The 12,068-nt window shown below is 39.3% G+C and overlaps 2 protein-coding genes across 3 annotated transcripts in view; one reads left to right on the top strand and one right to left on the bottom strand.

Moving 5' to 3' along the window:
* LOC127429904 (ADP-ribosylation factor-like protein 15) overlaps positions 1-153 on the bottom strand; it is a 224,428-nt gene extending 224,275 nt beyond the window's left edge. The window contains exon 1 of the mRNA XM_051679265.1: positions 48-153. Within this exon, the coding sequence (XP_051535225.1) occupies positions 48-101 (54 nt within the window). The 5' untranslated portion in view covers positions 102-153. The remainder of the gene's footprint in view (positions 1-47) is intronic.
* Positions 154-5,303: 5,150 nt separating this feature from the next.
* Positions 5,304-12,068, top strand: part of LOC127429522 (sorting nexin-18-like) — a 34,983-nt gene continuing 28,218 nt past the window's right edge. For both annotated transcript variants that reach the window (XR_007895304.1, XM_051678586.1), the window contains exon 1: positions 5,304-7,265. Coding sequence is in view for 1 of the 2 variants with exons in the window: in XM_051678586.1 (XP_051534546.1) it covers positions 5,807-7,265 (1,459 nt within the window). In the remaining variant the exon portion in view is untranslated. The remainder of the gene's footprint in view (positions 7,266-12,068) is intronic.

Below are 12,068 nucleotides of genomic sequence, written 5' to 3'. Positions count from 1 at the left end.
ATGACATTCAGACAGCTGTTAAATATGGAAATGTTTACTTGGCTTACCTTGTAAAAGCCAATCTTACACAGGGCTACTGAGAGCTGAATGTGTTCTGACATTGTCTCCAGCAACAGCGTTACCCCAGACAACAAACAAGCCGAGCCAGAGTAACTGAATGAGGTCAGGAGAAGGATTGCTTTGAAGAGGCAATGAGTTTTGAAGCAGAACAAAAAGATAAGAACAAGGAGACTCAATGGTCCTTCTTCAACTGAAAGCACAGAGAAAAGAGGAAACAGTTCTCTTCATTCCCCATTCATAAATAAACTACAGATAGAGGTGGGTGACAGAGAAATACTACACAGAGAGAGAGAGAAAGAGAGAGAGAGAGAGAGAGAGCAACTAAAGGGGATTAGTACAGTGATGTCTCAAGAGATTACCAGCTCAGTAACTCCATAGTGTGGAAAAAAAAAAAAAAACTCCTTATTGGATTATTCACTTTTACGCATCTACACACATTGAATTAAATAGAAAAACAATTTAAAAAAAATTGGAAGATACAGTCAAATATTTACGGCAGTTAAAACTTTATTAAAATAAAAATATCTTTTATCTTAAGGTCAAGAAACAAGATTGTGTTTTCAGCTCAATTAGCCCAGTTTTGTCTATGTGTATCTGACACATAAATTGATATTATAAATTGTGATATACAGAGATTGTGAAAAACTGTGTAATGATAGTGTATGAATAATTGCCCTTCACTATAAAAACAAAGGGAGCTAGTGATAATGATCTTAATGAGGAGAGTGATAATGATTTTATATTCTATAGTGAATTAAAAAAAAAACCTCAAACCTAAAAAGTCAGAAAGAGGGACAGAAATATACAAGTAGGAAGCTTGTTGCAAGACCTAAAAAATCCAGAGAAGTATATTGCTAAATACCTGTAAACAACATAGCTTTCTCACAGCATGTTACTGGTGTGCCTAAATATATACAATATACACACACTTTATTAGGAACACCGTGGTCCTAATAAAGTGCACAACGTGGTCCTCTGCTGTTGTACCCATTCGCCTCAAGGTTCGACATGTTGTGCATTCAGAAACGCTATTCTGCTCACTACATTTGTACAGAGTGGTTATCTGAGTTACCATAGCCTTTCTGTTAGCTCGAACTAGTCTGGCCGTTCTCCACTGACCTTTCTCATCAGCAAGGTGTTTTCGTCCACAGAACTGCTGCTCACTGGATGTTTTTTTGTTTTAGGCGCCATTCTGAGTAAATTCTAGAGATTGCTGTGCGTGAAAATCACAGGAGATCAGCAGTTACTGAAAGACTCAACCCAGCCTGTTTGGCACCAACAGATTAAATTTTTCCCCATCCTGATGGTTGATGTGAACATTAACTGAATCTCCTGACCCGTATCTGCATGATTTTATGCATTGCACTGCTGCCACACGATTGGCTGATTAGATAATCTCATGAATATGTAGGTTTACAGGTGTTCCTAATAAAGTGCTCAGTGAGTGTATATTAAAGGTATATTCCGGGTTCAATACAAGTTAAGCTCAGTCAACATCATTTGTGGTATAATGTTGTCATCTGTCATTTTCTTTAAAAAAGCAAAAATCAAGGTTACAGTGAGGCACTTACAATGGAAGTGAGTGGGTCAAATTTCTGGAGGGTTATAAGGCAGAAATGTGAAGCTTATAATTTTATAACAGCATTTACAGTAATTCTTCTGTTAAAACTCATATATTATTTGGCTGTAACGTTGTTTAAATCTTCATTTTTACCATCTTTTTAGGGTTTGTTGACATCATGGCAATAAAGTTGTAAAATTGGCTATAACTTTACACAGAAAAGGTTAGTAAGCGATTTTATCACACTAAATCATGTTAACATGCATATTTTTTTATGTCTTGTGGCTATACTTTTCAAACAGTGAGTATTTTAACGTTACAGATTCCATTGTAAGTGCCTCACTGTAACACAGATGTTTACTTTGTTTAAAGAGAAGGAGGGGCAAGACAAAATATAAGCACTCCTAATAAACATCCACAAGGTGGCATCCATGATGCAACATTCTTACCTGTAACTAACTGGATTTGGGTTAAAAAGTAATATTTCCTGTAAAGCTGCTTTGGAACAAAATTTTTGTGAAAAGCATGAATTTGAATAGGTTCTTTTCTGGTTTATACATATATCATTTCTCTAATACTGTGTAGAAAAAAAGAGTCAAGTTAATATAAAGTCAACATTTTCTAGATAATATTTTAATCATTTATTTTGGCTTTAGTACAATGACAATATAAATGGCAATAATTTAATTTTGTAAACAACATGTTGTCTGTCTTTATAATATCACACTTCTTATTTTTCTTACACTGTAAAAACAGGTCTTACATGAAAATAAGTATCTGCCTTTATATTTTAGGAAGGAGGGTCCCTTGCAAGAGGATCATCATATTTAGGGGTCCTTGGCATTGAAAACAGTTTGAAACCCACTTAACTAAACTGTCATACTTTGCATACCAAAACATTTTTTGTTTTTGTTTTTTCATGTAAGTCCTTGGTCAACATGAACCCTGATGCATTAATTATTAAATCGCTAAGGGAAAAGTTTAAAGTAGTATTTATTTACTACAAAACAAAAATATAATCATTTACAATCTTTGTTAAAGATCTGTCAACAGCAATAAAGACACAAGTAGATATTTTTAATTTCTTTCACATGAGTAACGTGAATATAGGGTTGTGTTATCTAGTCAGTGCACAGTGGTTTCCTTTTATAAAGGTAAGGTACATATGCTTAGAAGGCATGTTTGATTTTTTTTTTTCCTCCCCTTTTTCTCCCCAATTTGGAATGCCCAGTTCCCAGTGTGCTCTAAGTCCTCATGGTGGTGTAGTGACTCGCCTCAATCCGGGTGGCAGAGGACGAATCTCAGCTGCCTCCGTGTCTGAGATCGTCAATCCGCGCATTTTATCACGTGACTTGTTGAGCGCGTTACCGCAGAGACATAGCGCATGTGGAGGCTTCATGCTATTCTCCGCGGTCTCCACGCACAACTCACCACACGCCCCACGGAGAGCGAATCACACATTATAGGGACCACAAGGAGGTTACCCCATGTGACTCTACCATCCCTAGAAACCAGGCCAATTTGGTTGCTTAGGAGACCTGGCTGGAGTCACTCAGCATGCCCTGGATTTGAATTCAGGACTTCAGGGGTGGTAGTCAGTGTCTTTACTCACTGAGCTACCCAGGTCCCGGCATGTTTGATTATTAACTTCAGAATAATTTTAATAGAATTGTTTCTCCCAGCCTACGATTTACATTCAGTTTGCATGTATGATTTCAGTACATTCAACGTCATACTTGTTGAGTACAGGCTTTCTTGCATATTAATATAGCTAAACATCAGCCAGAGTTGGGCCTATATTTGCCTGCTCTAAAAATGGTCCACCCCATTCACTCATTTCCCCCTGCCCACTCTAGAAACATAAGCTGAAGGCAGTTTTTTGTAGCTTGGTTGGTGCTACCAGCAAGCATCATGGCAGGAGAGGGGATCACGATTTCCCACTGGGTATCATGCCCTGTACCCTACCAGGAGCATTTCAAAACTAGGAAGCTTCCTGAATGCACTGAAGACCATTGACTGTTTGCCCTGCTGGGACCTGAATGCTTGCCGGTAAAGTGGACGCTGAGGTGAGGCAAGCAGACAGTGAGGACAAAGGCTCAGGAGAGCCACTGTTTCGAGCCTTGCTAGACGTGACTCAGTCACATCCCAATACAGGTCTTAGAGGGATGGCTGCTGATCAGAGGTCAGCATGGGGACAGGATGGATGAGCATGGGTTTGTGTCATGGAGTTTCACTAGACAGTATGAGCTGCCTGACCGTCAACTTAAGGTGGGGGACCTCGAAGCCATGCTGTGTCATGATGGGATACTCTTGGTGGAGACCAAGGACCAATGATGGCCAGCATGTGATTAGTAAAAAGCGATAACTCAACACCATTCATGACATGATCAAATGTGGGTTGTGTTCATTGGGTTTTTGATGTTTTATATCAGTTACCTGTTGAAGCATTAGCCTATTATTTGCTGTTTGTATAACAGTATTTCTTTGTTCTGCACATCCCAGGAAGTTTTATAACAGCAAAGCTTGATTGCCAGCATAATGGTGATAATCAACAATTTAATTTTTACCAGAAAAATACATTTAAATAAATTATTAATTAAATATTATAAAACAAATCAAACATTTGTCATCTATCCATGTCAGAAAAAAAAGGTCTTGATGTAACAGTGTTACAATTCTATTATACTTTTTTTTTTAACATTCAGCTAACATGTTTTATTCAAGTTGACATTAAGTACTGTGATTGCAATGACAGTCTCCACACAGGAATTTAAGGTTCAGCTCTATCATAATTGTATTTTTCATTATGTCATACTGAATTCAGCTTTGACAGCATGCCAATTCTATAACGTAGTGCTAATGTACAGACAAATGGACAACTAGACAAGTGTATGCACTGGCGGGCATGGTCGCATAATATACTAACAAAGACCTATATAGACTTCTATTTAATAATTAATCATACTGTTAAAGAAAGGGGGGAAAAAACAAAAACTGAGATTATACAAAGGCATGCACTTACAAAGGAAATGAATGGGGCCAATCCATAAACATTAAAATACACACTGTTTCAAAAGTATAGGCCTAAAATGTAAACATTATACGGGATAACATGATTTCAGTGTGATAAAATCAGAAATTTACTGGCGTTTACTAGATTTGAGGGTTTATGACAACGAAGATGTAACGCTGGGTATTACTTTACACAGATTAAGGTTAGAACGTGATTTTATCACAATAAAATCATGCTAATGTGTATAATGTTTACGTCTTGTAGCTATACTTTTGAAACAGTGAGTATTTTAATGTTTATGGACTGGTCCCATTCACTTCCATAGTAAGTGCCTCACTGTAACCACGATTAAACCACCAAGATTTCGAAATTATTTTAATTATTATTAATTTATTTTGTGGTAACCAACATTATGCTACAAATGATGTTGATTGAGCTTAACTTGTATTAAATCCTGAACACTTATTTAAAGAAAACACATACTATCATATCTCACACATTTCGGGTTGTGTTGCAAAAATCGCCGATGTTGTTTTAATCGCATCACATGACAAATAAATATAGAGGGATAACAGCGTTTGATTCGTACTGCCTGGTTTCACGTGCTGAGCTTTGCTCCGCCTTCGACTATCCGGACTGGTTGCTCTGTTTGGCTCAGTTCAGTCAGTGTGATTGAGCGAGAGTGTACACTGCGGCTGGTGTGGGACGGGCGCACAGCAACGGGGCTCCGGACTTTAAACGGCACGAATGGCGAAATGACTTCTGCGCATTTTAAGCAAGGCAGCTGATTGATTGTCAAAATATCGCAAAACTGGTGCAGATAGGAACCTGGATATTGTTGATTTACGGTCCCCGCCTCAGACGAGTAAGGGGCCGTTCACACAGAAAACGTTATTGCTTCCGTCAGCGCTGCTTTTCAATTGTTTTTCCATGTAAACATGCGCTAGACGGACGTCTCTGACCGCTGCCCCGCGCCTCGCTATTTTTTTACGCAGGAGCGCAGCGTGAAGTTATAAAGAACTTCGACTCGAGACACCGGGTTTCGATCTGAACGGCCCCTAAATTGCGTTGTCAGTAACACGGGGGTCAGTGAGGGAGTTTGGGTTCTAGTGAGCAAGCTGAAACGCTAGCCTCGTCCGGAGTAACTTTGAGCTTTGATATCTGTTTACCTCATGGCTCTGCGCGCGAAAGCTCTGTATGACTTTAATTCGGAAAACCCGGGAGAGATAACAGTGAAGGAGAATGAGATAGTAACTCTGTTCAGCGAGCAGGACATTGAGGGTTGGCTGGAGGGAACGAACAGCAGAGGGCAGAGGGGGCTCTTACCTGCGTCCTACGTTGAGATCTTGAAGAATGACTCCGTCTCCTCTTTTAACAACAACAGCTCTCGATATGCCAATATTCCCACTGGTGGCTTTGACTCCTCTTGCAAAGTTCAGAATCAAGAGCCCTACAACAATGCACCTGCATCTAGCTTCACAGGCTACCCTGGTCTACCTCAACAACAGCCCGGTACCCCAGCCAGTGATGATGATTGGGATGATGACTGGGATGATCACTCGTCTGTGGCAGACGAGCCAAGCGTTGTTGGTAGTTACAGGAATTATGAAGGAAACGGACCTTCTTCCTACAGTATTTCCACATCCTCCATGCCTAGAGGTGCACAGCAAACCAAGAGCTCAGCCACAGTAGGCAAAAATCTGAACAGGTTCTCAACTTTTGTAAAGTCAGGAGGGGAGGCTTTCGTGCTGGGCGAAGCAGCTGGCTTTGTGAAGGATGGGGATAAAATCTGTGTTGTGATGGGTCAGTATGGCCCAGAATGGCAGGAAAACCCATACCCATTCTGCTGCACTATCGATGATCCGACTAAGCAGACTAAATTCAAAGGCATGAAAAGTTACATTTCCTACAAACTGACTCCTACCCACACACAGAGCCAGGTCAACAGAAGATATAAGCATTTTGATTGGCTCTATGCCCGATTAGTGGAGAAGTTTCCCGTCATCTCAGTGCCACACATCCCAGAAAAACAAGCCACTGGGCGTTTCGAAGAAGATTTTATTTCCAAGAGGAGAAGAGGGCTGATATGGTGGATGAACCACATGACCAGCCACCCGGTGCTTGCCAGATGTGATGTTTTCCAGCACTTCCTCACCTGCCCCAGCACGGATGAAAAGATTTGGAAGCAAGGGAAGAGGAAAGCCGAGAAAGACGAGATGGTCGGTGCCAATTTTTTCCTCACCATCAGCACTCCCGCAGCCCCTCTTGACCTACAAGATGTCGAAAGCAGAATTGACGGATTTAAGGCCTTCTCCAAGAAAATGGATGACAGCGTGATCCAAGTCAATGCCACACTCAGTGAGTTTGCAAGGAAACAGATAGCAGGGTTCAAGAAAGAATATCAGAGAGTGGGACAGTCTTTTAAGTATCTAAGTCAAGCGTTTGAGCTGGACCAGCAACCATACTCGGTTGGTTTGAACCAAGCAATTGCATACACTGGGGAAGCCTATGAAGTTATTGGAGACTACTTTGAGGATCAACCTAAACAAGACCTGGATCCAGTGATGGATCTGTTAGCCCTGTACCAAGGGCACCTTACGAACTACCCAGATATCATACACGTACAGAAAGGTAATCATTTAATCATCATGTATTTATTTGTATCATCATTAGTCGACTCGAGATAGGTCAGTGTGTACCTTCTCACTGGATAAGCATTGTTGCTCTCTTTGCTCACTTGACCACAGTTTGCTTTTCTTGACCGGTTTTGTTTGCATTGAAGTGCCACTGATGAGTTCACTGGCTCTTCTGGTTTCATCAGACTGCTGAGTCACATGGGGTGAGCTGTTGCTGACGTGATTTGTGTGCTTTACCTGTAGTCGGTAAATGGTCCATATGATGACAAAGACCGAAACTGTTGACGTAGCACCCTGCTCAAGGAAAGTTTCCAAGAGAGTTTCAGTACACCTACCATCATTTAGTCATTAGCATTGATTTAAGGATGACTATTTTTGTCACAGTGGAAATTCTGATTTACTAACACATCCCTGACACATACAGAATAATAATGTTTTTGACTTAATAATAAAAAATAAAAAAAAAGAGCAGAGCATGTTGAACCTGTATCATGATGAAACAATCATGATAAGATTTATTTATAATTTTCTTCATGTACTTTTTATAAGGCTAAAATATGCAAATGGCCCTAAAAGTATGCAGAAAGTGTTGCAATCACACCTTCACCTTTGATTAACTGTTTGAATATGTACGAAGCTTACGAAGTTAACATTTGCAGATTAATGTGCGTTATTCTCAGAGCTAAAGGTTTCTATAACAGGTCTGAAATCATTTTTAAGAAGACCTCATTGCTTTGGCTGTGTCATTTTTAAGATAGAGCCATTAGCTTGAAATGTAGGTCTCATATAACACTTGATATAACATAGGCTGCATGAATTTTTCATTCCTAGCATTTCACAAATTTGTGGCTTAGACTGACTGACTGGACTGATTGTAATGTTATATTTTCCCTCTTCGCTTAGATTGACTTAAATTCTGTAATTTTACTTGTGCAGAGTGCAGTAGTCAATATAATTTTGTTTTTAAATTAATCATCTAAATCCAAATTTACATAAATTATAAGAAACCGTTCACTGCCTCTAGCGTAAGAGCCCTTGAAGGCAGGACTTGATTATGAAGTTACTAAAAAATGCTGCTGAGTGTTCTTCTTAGGGTAGTTCTAAAGGTTTTTAATGTTATACTGGTGCTTTAGTTAATCTTTGGTGTGAAGAGGAATTTTATATATTTTATCATATGCTTTCAAAGAGTGCGTCTCAACATAGAGGCAACACTTGAGTTTTACAAGATGTTTCTACTGGCCATATATATTTAGCTTCTCAAGACCACAGTGTAACCACAACATGAACAAATAGTGCGAATTTTTCCAAGCCTACAGAGGAAGTCTGTGAGCTACAAAGTAGCAGTTGCACGTTCGTTTGTCTGCTGTATGCTACTGAATATGTACACCGATCAGCCACAACATTAAAACCACCTGCCTAATGCTGTTCTTCTCACCACAATTGTACAGAGCGGTTATCTGAGTTACCATAGACTTTGTCAGTTCGAACCAGTCTGGCCATTCTCTGTTGACCTCTCTCATCAACAAGACATTTCCAGCCACAGAACTGCCGCTCACTGGATGCTTTTTGTTTTGTTTTTGGTACCATTCAGAGTAAATTCTAGAGACTGTTGTGTGTGAAAATCCAAAGAGATCAGCAGTTACAGAAATGCTCAAACCAGCCCATCTGGCACCAACAATCATCCATGCGATTATCTAATCAGCCAATCATGTGGCAGCAGTGCAGTGCATAAAATCATGCAGAAACGGGTCAGAAGTAGTGGTCAGCCGATATGGGTTTTTTAATGGCCGATGCCGATATCCAGAGAGCAGGGTGGCCGATAGGCTGATACAATGCTGATATATCACACAATTTAATTTAATAGTAAATACAAAACGAAAAAATAATATTGTATTTTAAATGGTAGATAGCAGTTTCTTCAGATTTCTGTTTAGTCATGAAATGTTAGTAATTTATTTGCACATGAAGAAATTATTAATATATTAGGAAATAACAGTACACACAGTAATCCAGCAACCATGGATGGCATGTGTGCATTAACAGTCGTATTTACTCCAAAAATACAGAATCAAACCAATTGTACATACAGTGCATAGTGAAAAAGACATTACTTGGCACTCGTAAAGCACTTTTACCTTGGGTTGCATTCGAAAACATAGGCAGCTGACTTGCTACCTAATCAGTTAATGGCTTAACTGACAGCTATTTTTGAACTCTTAAGGAAACTGGTCTCCGAACAGTTTGAAAAGCACCTTATTTTCATCCTACCTCCATATACAGCCTCCAGAGGCAGCATTTTCCTGGTTTTGGATGCAGCCTTGAAGTTGCACTCATGTGCATCCAGCTCGAGCAACAATCTCCTGACAGTTTAAACAGCCTGGACCGCCTGCTTGGATTGACACGGACTATCTGTCATGATTTGTGGATCAGAGGAATTTGGGATTCTGACCCTGAAGTTTTTGATTCTGGCTGATAGAATACGCGCTTCAGAGGAAGATATTAGATGAGCGCTCGACGGGAAGAAAACACTGGATTTTCGTGAGGTTCATGAATTACATCTGTTTAAACCAGATATCTGCATATTTGCAAATGGTATATAATAGAAGTTTTATTGATATTTGCCTTTTTTCATTAGAAAAGAAAGTTAAAGGTGACAGGGAACTGTTGAGGAGTGACTGTTATAATATGCCCTTCAGAGGAAGATTTATGAGTGTTCCACAGCATGCTGGATCTGCTGAAGTTGTGTGAGGTTGGGTTATTACATGTGTTTAAACGAGATATGCGCATATTTGCAGACAGTATATGATATTAGTTTTATTGATATTTGCCTTTTTATCATTAGACAAGAACTGTTGAGGAGAGAGCGGGAGAATGAAACAGACGAGCACTTTAACATTATGAGCTCAAACGCGTCTGCCGTGGCTCTGATATGCGGAACGTTTAAATGACACCGTATTGCACACTGGTCTATTATTGTGGTAATACGATGGCACGTAACAACAAAACAAACCATGAGTGGTCGTTTACATGTCTCAGTCGCTTCACATGCAAGCAGGCAATTCTCTGCGCCCTCAAGAAGCAAATCGGCCAAACAAGAAAATTTAGCAGCCGAAGCAAATAATTAAAAAAAGTCAGAATATCGACGATTTATCGACCTCCGATATATCGGTGGACCACTAGTCAGGCGCTTCAGTTAATGTTCACATCAACCATCAGAATGGGGAAAAATGTGATCTCGGTAATTTGGACCGTGGCATGATTGTTGGTGGCAGATGGGCTGATTTGAGTATTTCTGTATCTGCTGATCTCCTGGGATTTTCATTCACAACAGTCTCTAGAATTTACTCTGAATGGTGCCAAAAACAAAAAACATCCAGTGAGCGGCATTTCTGCAGATGGAAATGCCTTGTTGATGAGAGAGGTCAGTGGAGAATGGCCAGACTGGTTCGAACTGACAAAGTCTATGGTAACTCAGATAACCGCTCTGTACAATTGTGGTGAGAAGAATAGCATCTCAGAATGCTATTCTGAGATGCGGGTTGGCTCTGTTTGGTGGCACGAGGTGGACCTACACAATATTAGGCAGGTGGTTTTAATGTTGTGGCTGATCGGTGTATGTAGAGAATTAGATGTGATTGTTTAGATTTCAAAAGGAATAGTAACAAAAGATTGAAAAAGTTGCCTAAATTTTGCTAGAATCTTTATTGACAGTTAAATGTGTCAACCAGATGTTTAACAAGGTACAGCCTGGTGTTATAGAGACCAATGTCACACTTTTGTGAGTGCACAATGCTTTGGACTAATTGAAATGCTGTGTTATACTTCCAGCAGAGAGGCCTTAGTGCCATGCTGACCCTGCTGTAACTGATCCAGCCATTCACAGTCTGACTGTCTGGTCACCTGCAGCTCGCTGAAGCAAAAGCCCACACAAAATTCCATATATGTTCTTTTTTTAAAAATGTTTATGTATAGGGCTGGATATTGATACAGAATTCCCGTTTCGATTCCGATTCATAAGCTCTCGATTCGTTTCCAATTTTGATTCGATTCTATATTGATTTATATGGGTATATTTCAGTTACAATTCTCTCCAAGCTAATACTGTTAATTATACAGGGGGCATTCTAACTAGGTACATTACGAAAATATTAATTTTACTAATTTGAATTATTTACAAGTATTTACACTGGTTTGTTGAACAACTGCTAAAACTAGTACTGTCTCTTTAACAAAACCGGCATATCTGTAAGGAGCATCTGTAAATGAGCACATGTTAAGGAGAGAGAGAACTCGAATGGCTTTATCTCATCTGTGCCATGCATGATGATTAGTAGGGGTGTAACGGCTTACTCATGTCACAGTTCAGTTCGGTTCACGATACTGAACTCACAGTCCAGTTCGTTTCACGATTCTTTAAACTAAGCCTGATTCAAGAAAAGTTAAGATAGAAAGTTTATTATTATTACTTTATAGGCATATGCAAAACAGTTAGTTTCCTTAAAAAATGAGGTAAAAGGACTGTTCTTAAAAGTGCTAAATAGTCCAACAGAGATGTACTTGGACTAAAAACAGCCCAGAACAGGGCAATGGTGACACCAAATGGAAATATTAGCTAATAACTATAACTGTCACTGATTACAAACATTTAAAATATTTCAAATTAAAATTGTAATTTTCTAAAATTGTATTGTCTCTGATTACATCTAAAATATAATTTTCAAAAACACATTTAATGGAAGTGCATGCTTATACAGTTAAATTATAATAATTTACTGATGAAATCAAATCAGACATGACA

This window comes from Myxocyprinus asiaticus, chromosome 3 (assembly GCF_019703515.2).
Source record: "Myxocyprinus asiaticus isolate MX2 ecotype Aquarium Trade chromosome 3, UBuf_Myxa_2, whole genome shotgun sequence".
NCBI classification, from domain to species: Eukaryota; Metazoa; Chordata; class Actinopteri; order Cypriniformes; family Catostomidae; genus Myxocyprinus; species Myxocyprinus asiaticus.
This window is presented reverse-complemented; position numbering and strand designations above follow the sequence as displayed.